Raw genomic sequence first — 18,216 nt, forward strand, 5'->3', positions numbered from 1 at the left:
TGTGGAATATATCTCCAGGGTTCCACTGACTTCACTGGACAGAAATCTACACCACACAGAGGAAAACTGGTCCCTGCCAATCCCATGCCAACTGCGGTCCCCTCCTGTTTGGCCCATGACACACCGAGTTCATTCCACAGCAGGATGCCCTGCTGTCGCCCCTGTCCAGAAGTCTGCTTGCTTTCTTGCTGTGCAAAACCAGCTCTGTCTTTCAAGCCTCGGTCCACGGGGCACACCCTCTGAGAGGCCTGCCTTGATCACCTTTTATCACCCACCATCCACTCTTTCTACCAACCGCCTTGTTTGTCTTCCCATGGCACTCACACTATAATTTGAAAGTTTTTGTTTGTTAGTATATTTGTTGTCTGTCTCCTCTATCAGACTATTTGCGACTTGAGTGCAAAGACTGTTCTGTTTGTACCATATCCCAGTTATTTAAAACCAGGCCTGGTATGTATGTGTGTGTGTGTGTGTGTGTGTGTGTGTGTACGTACATGTATGTGTCAGAAATCTGGGTTTTGAACTTGACCTCTCCCCATCCAGGTTTCATTGTCTATTGCTTCTTTTTAGTAACATGTCTGTGATTGTCAGTATTAGTAGGATTTCTCTAAGGTAGTTAGTTGACCAACAGAAAAACATCTTCTACACTAAATTAGGATGTGAGAGGAACAGTCTCTCTATGAAACCAAGGCCAGCTTCAAGCCACTCCTTGAAGCTGAGAGCCTAGGATGCGAGTGGATGTGGGGAGATGTGGCCAAAGGCACAATGTGGGAACCTCCCTACAGCTCTCTTTCCTCCCTGACAGGGCTGGGGTCTCAGGACCGCTTTGTTCACTCTGCCTGATGTTCCTGGCCAGACCCCTCCCCTCATTTCCCCCCAGGAAATCAGCGTGCACTATGAGGCATGGGTTAGCAGTAAGGCTCACACAGCCTCCCTCTAGTGCGACGCTAGATGATTTATTTATTCCCAAATCGTTCAGCATTTTGGCCAAGGAAAGGGGAGCCGGCAAAAATTTACCACCTTCACATCATTTTCAACAGAAGATTGAACTTGAATGTGCAGATAAAAAGAAACAGCAGCACAACCTGGAAGGGTCTGGGAAAGGGGCGGCAGGTGCTATGTTGAGCTGCAAAGGTGCCAAGAAGAAGCCCCTGAAGTAGCCCCAGAAGAAGCCCAGGAACGGATGAGGAAGATAAGACATCCAAGCCGAGAAGGAGGAGGGGCAGAAGAAAGCCAAGGAACTAAAAGCGAAGGCTGCCAGGGAAACGCTGGCCCTGGTGCCTGAGGCAATGACGATCCTTAGTCCCATTTCTGCTTAAACATCTGGATTCCCTGCCATAATGTCTGTTGCCACCTATAGCTAGGAGGAAGTGTTGTCTTGGGACCTATTATACATTTAAGGATAAACTTTTGTAAAAAAAAAAAAAAAGAAGAAGAAGAAGAAAAAGAAGAAGCTGCAAGCCCTGTGAGACCTGCAGGTAAAGACAGGGAGATGATAGGATGCCCCAGCGCCCACAGTGAGGGCCGCATCACTCCAACGGAGACAGACCCCCACCCCAAGTCCACCTTCACCCAGCACCACGCTGGTGCTCCCAGCAGACCGGGGTCCATCTCCTGGGACCTGGATTCACACCGTGGGGATGCTGCGTGCACCATCTCTGGCGGGCTGTGGAGGCAGCAGGGCTGCTCTAGACATAATCACGGCCAAAGGCACGCTCACTCCCAGGTCAGTGTTGCTCTCACGGCTCCCAGGCAAAGACTTGGGGATGTAAGTGCGAGGGCCCCTCCACCGTGCGTGTACCAGCCAAGCAGCAAATGGGAACAAGGGCCAGTAAGTGTACTCCCACCATGGTCCCACAGGCCTCCTTCTCTGGGAAGGAGCAAGGAAAAGTTTCTCGCTTCTTCCGTCCTCCCCAAGGAAAGCTTCATGGTGATGCCTCCAGACAGGACTCACGATGGCAAAGGGAAAGCAGGGGGTGGGCGAGGGGTTTCATCGGAGGGGCTGGAGCAGTCAAGCTCCCATCGGAGAGATGAGGACGAAAGAGGGCAGGGACAAAAGGACGGGGACAAAAGCTGCTCTAAGGCAGCTCAAGTGAATCTGCGCTGGAGACGCACGACCTGAGTCAAGGACAGAAGATGCTTCACCTGCAAACATCCCATTTTCTGAATCACAAGTGTTCAGATGCCCTAAAGCGAGAGGATCGGGGCACAAAGAGACCTGCTTCTCCAAGTCAGAGGTGGAGGATGATGAGTGACCCAGGGGACAAGGTGTCAGGACAGCTGGTGGGGCCAGCGGAGCCCAAGAAGGGCTCCTTCCCCAACAGCCTCAGAGACAAGCAAACTGCCTCCAGACCCCGGACTGGGCAGGGAGAACAGGTAGTGAGCAGAAGAGGAGGGAAGCTGCCTTACCTGGATGCACTTGTGACCTGGCATGGGCCCCGTGCACCTGCACACAAAACATCACACTGTAAGACACAAGGAACCTCCCAGCAGAAAGCTGTTCCCGTCTTGGTGAGCACCGCCTGGGGACATTACCTGAAAATCGCAATAAAATAACAGCAGCCAGGAGTGCCAGCAGCAAAGAGGCAGCAGCTTCTTCATGGTTTTTTCAGAGGTGAAAATATGATCCAAGTGGAATTCCTGAGGGTCTGTGACAAAGAATTGCCTTTAACTTTCACTTCTTTGGGAAAGGGACATTGTCACAGTTTCCAGAAAGAAGAACACCATCTGTTTAGCTAGAGTTTGTGAACTGCAGAGTGAAGGCAGAGTCGTGGAGAGTTAATAGGTGTTTCTTGCCTGTCTCCAAACTTGAGAGTCTTCCGTGATCAATAAACACATTGGAGCGACCAACCGGCCCCGGGATGAGGGGAGGAGAAACAGCTTCCGATCCAAACTCCTGAGAAGCGATCCTGGGCTGGGACTGCAGTGGCGAGGCTCAGGGGGCAATCCGGGGTCCCTCACGGTTTTCTTTTTCTGTCAAGAGCCGTCATTTGTCTCCGTTCAGGTCCGGAGTTGGACATTGCCCTTTTTCCTGGAAGCGGGAGGAATTGCGTCTGGAGCTCCCGGGGTTTTCGGGCCAGCGCGTCGCTGCTAAGTTCTGGTGTGACTCAGGCTCACACCTCCGTCTGTCCCCGGCTCGGCGGTGCGGCGGCGCTCTGGGTGGAGAGAGTGAGTGATGTAAGGCTCTCTCCTCAAACTTTGTTCAGCTCCGCTCCTCTGTTTATATCCCACGGCTGCTGGATCCTTCCTGGGTCCTAACACCGGTCTGTTAAGAAGAAGAGGGAATTATTTTCAGGATCTGCGGCTCTGAAGCAGAGCAGACAGAGCAGGGTGTGGACATGCCTTCGCTGCCTTCCCTTGACACCTTCAAAGTCAGTGTAAATATTAATAAATACAAAACGTACAACAGACAATAAACTCTGTTTAGAGCTGAGTCTTCTTTGCCCAAAGAAAAAAGTAAGGTGATCTAGGGATAGGAAAAAAAAAAAAAACGAAACACCCACACCCATTTCCCAGCACATGCCCTCCACAGGCTGCTGGCCACTTTTCTCTTTAACCTTTTCAGAGATGAATGAAACTGTTCACAAGGTGCACTGGGCCATTACACCAAACCCCACATCTCCCCCGCAGCCACAGTATCCAGGGACCCTTAGCCAGCCTCATCTAACTTTACTAGAAACTAAAATTTTAATCTATGTTGCATACATGTCCCCCCACACACACTGTTAAGTAACACAGTTAACCCACACAAATACCAGCCAGTGTCTCATGCGCTGCAGGCAGATTGCTTACTGTCTGAGCCATCAGGGATGCCCCTAACTAACACACACTTGATTAACTAACACACACTTGATTAACTTACCTCCCTGCACCCTCTCCAACATTTAACTAGCTGTGTGTCCTTAGGCAAGCTACTGAACCTCTCTGTTTCAAATTCCTCATCTGTAAAATGGAGGTAAAAGTTTCAACTCCAAAGAGCTGTAACAAGAAATGAGATGATGCATACAAGGCTTTCAAAGCAGTGCTTGGGAAATACGTAGCACTCCATAAATGCTCGCTGTTTTTTGCAAGCGAAAAAACCAAAACATATCACTCAATAAATGTTAGCTGTGATTATTATTATAAAGTAGAAAATAACACTCATTAAATGTTAACTAATATTATTAGCTCCTTCGTCCTGACTTTAAATGGGAACAGAGTCCAAGTACTTCCTAAAGAGGATAAGAAGATGACCTCCAGTCTCCATGGGGGAGAACCAAAAAAAGTGAGGTCAAAACTGTGAAGTGATTATTTTTAACTTGCGCCTGTAGCCCACAACCTCTCAGATGATCTGATAGCCTGAACTTCCCTGCACAGCGGCAGCAGGGTTCCAGAAAATTCCTGAGCACGTTTCTCCATCTCTTCGCACTTGAAAAAAATGGCAGATTCCACTGTCGTAACTGCACCTTTATCTTGTAGCCTAGGCCGATGGCCTCAGCGGAAACTTACAGCCTTTCTCTCTCCATTTCATCTGCTTTCTCTCCCTCCCACTGCCTCCCTCTGGAAGAAAGAAAGATGCAAGAGGAGGTGGAGCCAATGCAGACTTTCCTTAGTCCACTTCTTAATTTACGAACCATTAGACAGATTGCGGATTAAATGGACCTGTCCCATCACTGAGACTGAACCACGCTGGCTGTGTTCTTTTTTTAACCATAAAAATCACCATCAACCCAGAGATTGTGATACTGAGTAAAGAAAGTCAGACATATATCACATGATATTACTTACATGTGGAACCTAAAAAAATGGTACAAATGAACGTATTTACAAAACAGAAATAGAGTGACAGATGTAGACAACAACCTTATGGTTACTGGGTAGAAAGGCGGAGGGTTGAATTGGGAGACTGGGGCTGACATATATCCACTACTGTATATAAAACAGATAACCAATAAGGACCTACTGTATAGCACAAGGAACTCTACTCAATACTCTGTGATGGCCTCCATGGGGAAAGAATCTAAAGAAGAGTGGATATGTGTATATGTACAACTGATTTACTTTACGGTACAGCAGAAATCAACACAACATTGTGAGCCAACTATACTCCAATAAACATTTTTTTTAAATGACCATCAGATAACAGGAGGCATCTCAGTACAATAACAGCAATAAAGGCTGGGTAGAAATCAAAGTCAGCGGAACCTGCCCTCACTCCCCGTGGGCTTGCTTTTCATCTCAATCCCAGATAGCAGGTTTGTGCTCATTCACATCTCTTACCTTTCTTGGCTCCTTTTCAGGTGCTGAGATGAGCCCATCTTCATGTAAAGCGTCCTTTCCCATGGTGGGGGGATTTTGGAAAAGATACTGATGGAGTGTGGGTCTGGAATCCGATCCCTGTGAATCCCTTTACCAGAGGTTGGTAAAAGAATGTAAACCTTCAATTATAAGATGAGGATCTAATATATAATATGGTGACTCTAGTGGATAAGACTATATGGTGTAATTAACATTTCTAAGAGAGGAGGATTTATGTTCTCACCCCCCAAAAAAGATAAATATGTGAGACACGAGGTGACAGCTGTGTTAATTAGCTCTGCTGTGGGAGTCCTTTCACAGTGTACATGTATATCAAATCATCACATCGCACACCTTAAATATATTACAATTTTGTCAATTATACTGTGATAAAGCTGAAACAAATCAAAGGAAGCTTAAATTCCAATTAGGCTCTATTCAATACAATTTTACAGGAATGAAACAAAGTGTAAAGTCGACTGAAAATAGGGGCTTAACTGGATTATTCACCCACAGCTGTATATGTGTCCTCCTGCTCAGCAGGAGGACAGCGTGGAGCTCATGAAGAGCCCTGTAGAGCTGCCCAGATGCTGGCAGGGTGATGAATTCTCAGTGCCTGGTTCTCCTCTCCCTCAGCCGCACCTCCCCGCCCACACAGCCTTCAACACACCATCACATTTGTAAAGAGCTGCCTGGGCAGTGACCCTGTCCCACTGGGTTCCGTGGAGATGCAGCCCCAGGAAGAACTATGATGCCCCCAGCCAGTGTTAGGGGTACAGGCAACACACAGACACCATAGAAATCAACAGGGTTAGAGCTTGAGAGATGAATGCACTGCAGAAATGGTGGGAGGGAGTTGGGGAATTCTCTCTCTTAAGGGACAAGGGAAGGAAGAACATTCTGGAAAGACATTCCAGAAGTAGCCTGGGGTATACCAAGGGCCTGTGTCGTTTCTGTCAGCCCAGCCTTCCCCTTCCCCTTCTGTGGCTACAAGTAAGTGGTCTTCCTTTGGAGGGTGCGTCCTCCATCAGCCCACGTGCTTCTGTCGGGAGGGCGAGGGGAGGGTGGGAACCGCCTGCAGCACCTCTGTGCCCCAGGCCTGTGATTGTCATGCATCCTACTGCTAGGCTCTAATCTTCCAAGAGCAGCACCTTGGAAGAGAAGAGGCCCCCCACCCACACTGGAGCTGCTATAACCCAGAAGGATCTTAAATTAAGGCTGCTCATACCCGCTTTTCCACTATAAAGAGTTACTATGGTGGAAAGAATGGACAGACTGAACTAAGAGATTCGATGGTGTCTGCCGAGCTCCTGGATCTGCGATGCTAGAGCCAGTTTTCGCCAACAGGCACCAATCAATTCACGTTTCCCTGGAGGAAGTTTGAGCTTGGCTTCTGTCCCTTGTGATCAAGAGTCCTGGCGAAAGGGATGGATCTGAGAAGCTGCAGTCATTTGTCCTTCAGTGACCTGTAGGCACAGAAAGGAAGGGGCAGAAAGGAAGGGGGGAAGGAGAGAGAGGTGGAGCTTGGCTGCTGGCACCCCAGGCCCTCCTGCTCATCACTGCTGGTCCTGTCAGCCTCACTCCCTAGTCCCACGCACTGGGATGATCTTCCTGATAGCAGCACCCCCCCAGCCTCACTCCCCACAGTGTGCCTTTGCCCGCCTGGGGCCCCTCCCACTTGACAGATGAGATGTGGGGATGGGGGGTGCCATGTGGCCACATGCATCAGTACCCAGAACTGGGGCACTCACTGACAGGGAGCAGCCCTGCCCAGTAGGCTCAAGACCCAGCAGATAAACACTTCCTCCTCTTCTACTCCAGGGTTGGCAACCCAATAACAACCCCTTGAACTGACTTTCTCACCAGCCTGTTTTATTTCCCTGTAAACACCTTCATGCCTGGAATCAACCTCCAAGAAAACTATACACACACATTGTCAACCCCAGGCTCTGCTTCTGGGCAACCAAGAATAAGACTGACCATCAGAGGCAGATGAACTTAGAGCCTGTCATACAGAGTGAAGTAAGTCTGAAAGAGAAAAACAAATACCGTATATTACTGCATTTATATGAGTCTAGAAAAATGGTACAGACAAGCCTATTTTCGGGGAAGGAATGGAGAGACAGGACAGACTTGTGCAAACAACAGGGAAAGGGGAGCGTAGAACGAATTGGGATATTAGCGCTGACATAATAGACTACCATGTGTAAAACAGATGGCTAGTGGGAAGCTGCTGTATAACACAGGGAGGTCAGCTCAGTGCTCTGTGATGACCTAGAGGGGTGAGGTGGGGGGCAGGGTGGGAGGGAAGCTCAAGAGGGAGGAGAGCAGTCAGTTCAGTTTAGTTCAGTCACTCAGTCATGTCCAACTCTTTGCAACCCCATGAATCGCAGCACGTCAGGCCTCCCTGTCCATCACCAACTCCCAGAGTTCACTCAAACTCATGTCCATCAAGTCGATGATGCCATCCAGCCATCTCATCCTCTGTCATCCCCTTCTCCTCCTGCCCCCAATCCCTCCCATCATCAGGGTCTTTTCCAATGAGCCAACTCTTCGCATGAAGGAGGAGATATGTATATATAATTACGGTGGATTTGTGTTGAATGGCAGACACCTATGCAATACTGTAAAGCAATTATCCTCCAATTTAAACTTTTTTAAGAAAAAGACTAACCCTCCGGCGTGACAGTCCCAGAGGTCCTGACATGCAGGCAGAGCCTCATAGAGTCACTGAACACCCTGAAGTCACATGCGCAATTCTGTTTGAATGCAAACACATGAACTTTTGAGGGGAGAGTGTTCCATAGCTTTCATCCAATTTCCAAAGAGGAGGGGAGGGTTAGAGCTTAAGAAATGGTTGAGTTCGGGGAGGAGGGTTTTAAGAAGACTGCCTAGAAGACATGGCTAACTGCCTGCCCCAAATCCAGTCTCTCCCTTCTTCCCAGGCAGAATCTCAAGTGCATGGGGCGGCGGGGCGGGGGGTGGAGTGGTGCTTCACTGGTGGCCCAGCGGTTACGACTCTGTGCTTCTACTGCAGGGACATGGGTTCAATCCCTGGTCGGGAAACTAAGATCCTGCTTGGCCAAAAAATAATAATAATAAGTGCATTAGTATGCCTATAACTCAGTTAAAAACAGTCACTTCCCTTTCAGCTGGGGTGACCAGGGGACCACACACAGTGAGATATAGGCAGATGCCTGTGGCACAGCCTTCCAAGAAAGCACTCTTGACCTTTGCTCTTCCTGAAGCCTGCTGACCTTTCCCTTTTCTCTGGCCCAAGCACAGAAGTGATGAGAAGAGACGGAACAGCTGTCCTGTGATCGTGAGCATGGAAACCCAAACTTTTTCTCCTAGGACATGGAAGGCTGGAAAGAGCACTACCCCCTTCACCACAAGAGCAGCCTCCACATCTACAAAAGTGAGAATTTCTTGAGTCCACTAGCACGCAGAGGTCAGGGTGCCCACCAGGCCCGAAATGTGAGGAAAACAGACCCCTCTAAGGAGAGGTGTGCATGAGTCTTGGCTCACATGAGAAGGAGCATGAGGAAATGGGGCCCAGACAGGTAAGAAGAATTTAGCAAAAGGACTGCAGTGGATTTGGAAAGGCAGATGAGAGCTAGATGAGAGCATAAGGCCCCTTGTTGCTGCAGACAGAGGGCAGTTCACACCCCAGCCTAGGCCCTTCTCCACGATCAGCAGGTGCTAAGAAGAAGATGTTGATGGTGCAAGCCAGGAGGCAGCCTCTCAGCAGGGTTCACAGGAGAAGTGAGTGGACCCCATGGCGCAGGCATGACACCTGCCTAGACCTTCTCCCCCAGGGACCAAAACCCTGACATTGCTGGAGAAGGACAGCTGCCGCTGCACCCCAGGGTACTGGGAAGAACCTCCGTGGCTGGAGGAAGGCGAGACACTACTCTCTGTCCCCACAGAGGGGCAGAAAGGTCCCCTTATACCCAAAGAGGGGCAGAGCCACTGAGGACATCTGCCCACAATGCAGGGACTTGGGCAACCTGAGCCTGAGGCTGACCAGGGAAATGGACTTCCCACCACCACACTTCCAGGCCAGCTGGACTCAGCATCCTCAGAACAGGAGAGGCAAGAGCGTGGGGAGCTGTTCTGGCTGAGGAGAAAGGCCTGGAACTGAAACTGGAGCAGGAACAGTGAGGAACTCCCTCTGCTGAACCAACCCCACCCCAAGTGCAAGGTTATGCCAGAAGAGACTGAAGCCAGTGCAGGGCTGACGGCATCCATGGCTACAGAACCCAAGCCAGCTCCACTCCCCACCAGACTGATTTAACATGCACATACATGCAAACAGGCATATGCACATATGCATATACACACGTGTATACACACACATGCACACATATACATGCATGTGTGTGCATGCACACACAAGCAAACCTGTACTCATGCATGCACACACAGATATACACACATACACGTGAACATGTGCAGACACATACATGTACATGTGCACGTGCATATATGTGTTCACATGTGTGCATGTATTATGAGCACACACGTGCACATGTGCACAAGCATACATGTGCTTGCGCATGCGCACACATAGGCATACACACACATAACATGCATAGATGTGTAGTGCACAGTCACGAGTTAAAACGCATGTTTATGCATGCATGCATAAGCACACGTGTGCACTACTGCACACATACACATTAATGCCCAGCAGACAAGTGCTCTTGTACTCTTTTCCCAGCAGCAGTACTGTTGGCCTCAGTCCTCACTGTGTTACACCTGATGCCCAGCATTTATTCTAAAAGTATGACACACAAAAAAGCAGGGAAAACCATGTCTAGAGATTTAAAAAAATCAAAACTATATCAGAAAGTTTTAAATAATAGCTGTGACTAATATGTTAAATGCTTTAGTGGGAAAGTGTGACAGTATTCATGTACAGAAGGGGAAATTCTACAGAGAGATGAAAATTATAGGAAGGAATCAGTGGAAATGCTGCCACTAAAAATAAAATGTATAACAGATCAAACACTCCTTCTGGGAGCTCATAAGTAGATGCAATACAGGCAAAGAAGGAATCAGTGAACCCTGTGATGGGTCGATTAAAATTATCCAAGCTAAACCACAAAATGAAAAAAGGAACTTCTGAAAACCAGAGCATGAAGGAATAGTGTCACAATATTCTCATATGTGTCTATGAAATCCCAGACGTAGAAGTGAGAAACTGCGACAACAAAATATATTTGAAGAGCAAATAACTAAGAATGTTGGAAAATAATGGGTACATTTAACCACAAATTAAAGAAGTGCAGACAATCCCCCAAAAAGATAAATCCCAAACAGGCCACACAAATGCACACACATGCACACACATAACACACATATGCATGTGCACATTCATCATGCCACACACATGCACACAACACAGAGATGCCTGTGCATGTATGCACATGTGTACACACACAGAGAACACACATATGCATGCACGTATTCTTCATGCCACAGGCACACACACATGCACACACACCTCACACACCAGGTAAACACACCATACACACAAACCACACACCCCTAGACATGTGACATCAGAAGAGAAATAAGAGAAAAATATACATTACATACAGAGGAGCAAAGACAAGAATTACATGAACCTTCTTATCGGAAAGTATGTGAGTCAAAAGACAATAAAGTGAAATATCTGGAGTTTGGGATGGTAGGAAGAGGGAAACTGTGACTCAAAATTCTGTATTTAATAATAGTATTTTTCAAAATGAAAGGAGAGACTGAGAATAGGGGAGTGAGGAGTGACTGATCCTGGGTATAGAGTTTCTTTTGAGGGATGATAAAACCGTCCTGAAATTAGAAAGCAGGGATGGTTGCACAAATCATGGTTTGATATTAAAAGTCATTGAATTTTTCACTTTAAAAAAGTGAGTTGGATGGACCTAGAGGATTAAAACCAGGTCTCCCACATTGCAGGCAGATTCTTTACCAGCTGAGCCACCAGGGAAGCCCTCAAGATAGCCAGAAATGGTTACAATAGTCTTAAATAGGAAAGACTATTTTATTTTTAATTGCTGTAAAACTTGAATTGTCAAAAAAAGAGTAGAACATGCTGGAGGTTGATAGCATGTGTAAAAGCAGGATATATGAGAAGTACCACAGAAGAAGGGAGGCAGAAAGTGGGAACATACGGTTGTGAAGGGCCTGCCCTACACACAGTGGTATAATGTGATTGGAAGGTAGTGTCAACTACAAATTGGCACTTGCCATCTATCTCCATAGGATTAAGTCATGTGCTCCTGCAGCTGCTGACCTTCAACAGCCCCTGAAAGGAGTTCAGGGTAGAGAGCAGAAATGAGGCACATTGTGCTCTGGGAAATCTGGCAGGACAGGTCTTCAGATAGTTAGATATTTTCAGGAGCAGATTCTATGAGCCCAGTTCTTGTATCTCCTCATATTTAGAAAAGCGTCAAAATCCTTCATGGTGACAATTGTTCCTCATGACAAGCAAAATCTTCATGAGACTAGCAGAAATCTTCTGGAGAAATATGTGCTTGATTGCATGTATTCCCACTTCACCAAAATCACGTATATACTGGCCTCTTTGGGGCAGGTTCTCAGAATTATCTGAGGTGCTGTCTCCCAGGCTGCAGTCCTCATTTTGCCCCCAAATGAAACTTGACTCACAACTCTCACATTGTGCACTTTTTTTAAGTTAACAGTAGCATGTAACCTATTAAAGAAATATATCCTTCGATAACCATTGGGAGAAAATGCAGTAAAACTTAGGACAATCACCAGAAAAAAAATTTTACACAAGTACAAATAATAAGCTAATAATCATACATAAGGGCTTTCCTGGTGGCTTAGATGGTAAAGAATCTGCCTGCAAAGCAGGAGACTCAGGTTCATTCCCTGGGTTGGGAACATCCCCTGGAGAAGGGAAGAACAACCCACTCCAGTATTCTCACCTGGAGAATTCCATGGACAGAGGAGCCTGGCGCAGTACAGCCCATGTGGTCACAAAGAGTTGGACACAACTGAGTGACTATACACACACTCCAGTAATACACAAAATAGAATCATAGTAAACTCTGAATTCATCCAGAAGCAGACCAAAAATGAAGGATAGAAAGATAAGGAAGGATGAATGAAACAAATAGAAAATAACTAGCAAAATAAAGAAAAGAACTGGCAAGGAGAGTAGATTTTATTCAGTCACCACACTGAATCTAGTTGGTCCAAAAACACCAAATAAAAGACAAAGATTCTCAGACTGGATAAAATAGAAAGACCGAAAAATATACTGTCTATAAGAAACACATTTTAAATATAAATACACAGGAAGGTTAAAAATTAGACAGAAAAAATATATCTTGCAAAGCAAACACTAGACAAAAGAACACTGAAGTGGCTATATTATCAGACAAAGTAGATTTCAGAACAGGGGATTTTATCAGAGATAAACAGAGTCATTACATTACAAAGGGATGAATTCAGCAACAACACATAACAACTCTAAATATGCGTTCAACGGACAAAAGAACTACCAAAATACATGATACAAAAACTGGTATAAGTGAAAGAAGAAAGAGGTAAACCTTCAGTTATATCTGGAGACTCCTCTCTCAGTAATCAATAAAATAAGCAGACAGAAAATCACTAAGGATACAGACCTGACCAACACCAACAGATCTATCAACATACGTTGCTGGGGTGTATAATGACATTTATAAAACACTCCACTCGACAACAGAGAAATGATATCCCTGTACATGCACATAAAGCATTAACCAATTGTGACCGCATGGACTGTAGCCTACCAGGCTTCTCCGTCCATGGTATTTTCCAGGCAATAGTACTGGAGTGGGTTGCCATTTCCTTCTCCAATATTTAAATGCACATAAAACATTAACCAAAGTTGATCATAAAAAGAACCTCAACAAATATAAAATACTGAAATCATATAAAGTATCGTCTCTAATCAATGGAGTTAGACTAGAAATCCAAAGGAAAGAGAGCTACCTGTATTGGAGGTGATGAAAATGTTCTAAACTTAGATTATGGTGACGGTTACATGACTCTGTTAATACTCTAAAAATACTGAATTGTACACTTTAAATCGATGAACTTTAGAGTATATAAATTACTAGAACTAACAAGTGAGCTTACCACAGTCACATGAAACAAGGTCAACATAAAAAATTTATTGTATTTTGACATGCTAACAAGGAATGATTAGAAATTAAAATATAAACATGTCATTAATAATACAGTGCCCCCAAATGAAATACATACAAATTAACAAAATATGTACAAAGAATACCTAAATAAATGGAAAGATGCAGTGTATTCTGGAATACTATTAAAATGTCTATTCCCTCTCCAAATAATCCACCTCATATTCCAATTCTACAGCCCCAATCAAAATCCTACTTTTTAAATAGATACATAATCAACACTGATTCTAAAATGAATATGGAAAGACAAAGAAACTGGATTAGTCAAAACTATCTTGGAAAATATGTACAAAATTGGAGAGCTTTAAGACTTACTATAAACCTGCAGTGATCAACAGAGCATAGCATTAGAAAAAAATTATATGTTTAAATAGATGAAATAGACAAGAGGATGCAGAAGCAGACCCAAACTCATTGTTAACTGATTTTCAACAAGGGGAATACAATGGAGAAAGGATAGATTTTTCAACATATGGGACTGGGACTATTGGACATTCACATTAAGGAAAAAAAAAAAAACTCAACTGAAGCCTCTTCATGCAACAAAAACTTAGCTCAAATTGAATCATAGTTCCAAACATAAAATCTAAATATATAAAACTTCTAGAAGAAAACATGGGGGAAATATTTGTGACCTTGAGTAAGGCAAAGACTTACTGGAAAAGATACAAAAAGTACAAACCATGAAAGAAAATTATGAGAAACTGGACTTCATCCAACTAACGTGAACGTGAAGTTGCTCAGTCGTGTCCGACTCTTTGTGACCCCATGGACTATAGCCTACCAGGCTCCTCTGTCCATGGGATTTTCCAGGCAATAGTGGAGTGGGTTGCCATTTCCTTCTCCAAGGGATCTTCCCAACCCAGGGATCGAACCCAGGTCTCCCTCATCGTAGACAGATGCTTTACCGTCTGAGCCACAAGGGAAGTCCATCCAACTAAAGTAAATGTTAAACCTAAACTATCGGAAAGACAGTGGTAAGAAAATGAAGACAGAAGACTAGATGAAAATACTTGCAAAATGCGTGTTTTCATAAAAGACTCTCAAGTCTCAATGAAACAACTCAGTACAAAATGGATAAAGGGTCTTGAGGACACACTTCACCAAGGAACATACATTTTGATGGAAAATTAGCATCCTTTGCAATGTAGCGTACATGAATTTAATCTTTGGTCAGGGAACTAAGATCCCATGTGCTGCAGAGCAACTAATCCCAGGCATCACGGCTACTGAGCCCCACACTCTAGAATCAATGCACAACTCACAACTAGAGAGAGTCTGTGCACTGCAACAAAAGATTCCGCATGGTGCATCAGAGACCCTGCGTGCTGCAACTAAGACCTGATGCAGCCAAACACAAAACAATAATTGCAAAAAGAAGTTTTTAAACAGGAGATACTGTTACACCCGTATAAGATTGGAAAGAAACTACGAGGCCAAGTGATGGTGGGGAGGTAAATCAGCAAGAACTCTCGAACATTACTGCTGAGAATGTTCCAGCCATTTGAGGAACAAGTCCGCAGTTTTGTATAAGCCTAAACACATACCCAAAGCTTCCCTGGTGGTTCAGTCAGTAAAGAGTCTGCCAGCAATGCAGAAGACCAGGGTTCGATCCCTGGGTCGGGACGATCCCCTGGAGAAGGAAATGGCAGCACACTCCAACATTCGTGCCTGGTGGGCTACGGTTCATGGATTCGCAAGAGTCAGACACGACTTAGTGACTAAACCACCACCACCACCATACCCATCATATGACCCAGCAATCCCACTACTAGGTATGTACCCAGGAGAAATGAAATATGGTCACACAAAAGCCTGCATGCGGATGTTGATAGCATATCAACAAATACTAGAGACAACCCAAATGTGCTTCAGCTAGTGAATGGATGGACAAACTCTATCCATCAAAGGGATATCCATAAAAGTACTTCTTCATTTTTCTAAAAAGGAAAAATATTGACACACACAGCAGCATAAGGCTCTAATTCATTATCCCAAGTGAAAGAATACGTTCATTTATATGGCATTCTTATAAAGATAAAATAGTATATACAGGAAATAGATCGTTGGTTGTCAGGGTAGGGGTGAAAGGAGATGCTAGCTCTAAAGAGGCACAAGAGAAAATGTAGGGGATGTTCAGCTTGTTCCATATCTTGCTATGGTGATGGATACATGACCCTATGTATTTGTCCAAGCTCATAGAACTATACTCTAAAAGGGGTGATTTTTTTCTACATATAAATTATATACCTGTCCCCAAAGTCTGGTAGACTAATAACAACAGAGATGAGGGTAAGCAGAAGCTTGGGTCTTTTGATGACATCATGAACTATCATGCCTGTCCCTCTATTTGCCTAAGCCAGTGGAGTCTAATTTCAGTTAGGTGTACTTGAAAATAATCTCCAACTGATACAAAATGATGAACTAATTTTGACCTCATCATAATTACTCATCTAAGTGGTTTCTCAGTCCACACTGAGTTTCCCACTTTGTTCTAAACTCAGCCACTTAAACAGTCATGGGTGCCTACCTACAAATCCATGTTCATTTTCATCTACCTGAAATTGAGGGATAAACAACTCTAGATATTAACAGATGGGACCAGCACCAATGAGTCACTAAGTAATAATCGTACATCATTATCACCACCATCATCATATGAGCAATTAACATATCCTCCAGCAAACAATATGACTTGCTATTTGGAAGTGAAATCAGTTGCAGAGAAAAGGACAGTCATCGTGCCCCTTTTAGGAAATCATGCTGGACCACTGTAGTGAAGCTGGCAATTAATTAATATTCTACTGTCTGTCAAAGTGAATAACGATGTCAAGATCCATAAAAACCTTCAAAGGTAGAATTGCATTTCAAAGGATTTATTCCAGGAGAGACTACAGCAACAAATATTCTAATCCTGATTTTCTTAAACTACAAATGAAATTAAACTAGAAAAAATTTAAAGACATTTGGATTTGAAATCAAGTTGAATTACACCCACAATTTTGTGATTTATTAGCCTGTTACAACTTAAACCGCAACTAGAAAATTATCATAGTACCTCCTCCCCAAAACTAATTATCATAGTACCCTTCCCCAAAACCTCCTCCTGTGTCAACCAGGCTGCTTTCCATTAGAAAGGACAGAGAATCAAACTGAAAACAGATTTTAACAAAAGGGAAAAAAAGTTGTGAAAAGTCCAGAGGATAATACAGCCATATTCAGAACTCAGTCAAGGTCATCAGAAATTTAGGTTCTATTTGTCAGTCTCCACTTACTCTCTGTTGGCTCAATTCCCTGGAAATAGAGAAAGAATAACAGGAAAAGTGGATATATGGCTAAATATCATATACTATACTTCCCCTCCCTGAAAGTTCTTTTAAACATGTTAACAGTTGAAAGCAAAATAATATAAAAATAATAGCAACAACAATATTGACAGATGAAGTCATTAACATATGTGAATGTAATATGTAAGACAATTGTGCATAAAGAGAGAAGGGTAGGACTTTCCTGGCAGTCCAGTGGTTAAAACTGCATGGGACACAGTTTTGATCCCCGGTTGAGGGACTAAGATCCTACATGCCATGCAATGTGGCCAAGAAAAAAAACCCAAAAACTTGGGGTTAAAGAACATTAGAGGGACAGGACGTCTACATTCAAACTGAATTAGTAATATTCTAAACAGATTGTGAAGAGTTGATAACGCATTTTGTAATCTCTAGAGCAAATAGACACAGTCAAAATGAAAATAATAAATAAAATGAAATGCTAAGATGCAATCCAACAAACCAAAAGAACTCAGGAAAGAAGAAATAGAGAAACAAAAACATTAAACAAACAAAAAATAATAAAATGGTAAATTATACACAACACATCAATTTTGGGCTTCCCAGGCGGTGCTAGTGATAAACAATCTGCCTGCAAATGCAGGAGAAGCTAGAAATGCAGTTTCAATCCCTGGATTAGGAAGATCTCCTGGAGTAGGGAATGGCAATCCACTCCAGTATTCTTGCCTGGCAAATTCCATGGACAGAGGAGCCTGATGGGCAACAGTTCATGGGGTCACAAAGAGTCGAATGCAACTGAGCGACTGAGCACACAGCAATTTTAAAGACAACTGTCAGGTTAGATTTTATATGATGACCTAAATATATGCTAGCTCTATGATACTTACTCACACATAATGATATAAATAAGTTAAAAGTAAGATAGTAGAAAAAGACACCCAAGCAAACACTAACTGCCTTCAAAAAAAAAAAAAGATGGGCTGGTTATATTCGTATCAAACAAGATAGACATCAAAACAAAATTACCAGAGATAAAGAGGAATATCACATGTATGAAAGAGTCAATTCATCAAGAAGATACAATAATACTAAATGTGTATACATCTAACTATACAGCTTCAAAACACATGAAGAAATAATTGACGAATTCAAAGGAGAAATAGACAAAGCCAGAGTAAGATGTGGAGACTTCAACACTCTCTCAGTAACAGATATAACTAGGAGGCAGAAAGTTAGAAGGGATTTAGAAGAAATAAGCAACATGATCAACCATCTGGATCTAATTGGCATTAATGGAACACTCCACCCAATAACAGCAAAATACACAAGTGCACATTAAGCATTCACCAAGATGGACCAAATCCTAGGCCATAAAACAAATCTTGACCAATTTTAATAGGTGAAGTCATACAAAGCATGCTCTCTGG

At 44.0% G+C, this 18,216-nt stretch overlaps 1 protein-coding gene across 1 annotated transcript in view; it reads right to left on the reverse strand.

Moving 5' to 3' along the window:
* Window positions 1-2,601, reverse strand: part of ADGRD1 (adhesion G protein-coupled receptor D1) — a 184,614-nt gene extending 182,013 nt beyond the window's left edge. The window contains exons 1-2 of the mRNA XM_052654827.1: window positions 2,536-2,601; window positions 2,410-2,446 (exon numbers count right to left, since the gene is read on the reverse strand). Coding sequence (XP_052510787.1) covers window positions 2,410-2,446; window positions 2,536-2,601 — 103 coding nt within the window. The remainder of the gene's footprint in view (window positions 1-2,409; window positions 2,447-2,535) is intronic.
* Window positions 2,602-18,216: the final 15,615 nt, after the last annotated feature.

Source organism: Budorcas taxicolor, chromosome 17, assembly GCF_023091745.1.
Source record: "Budorcas taxicolor isolate Tak-1 chromosome 17, Takin1.1, whole genome shotgun sequence".
Lineage (NCBI taxonomy): Eukaryota > Metazoa > Chordata > Mammalia > Artiodactyla > Bovidae > Budorcas > Budorcas taxicolor.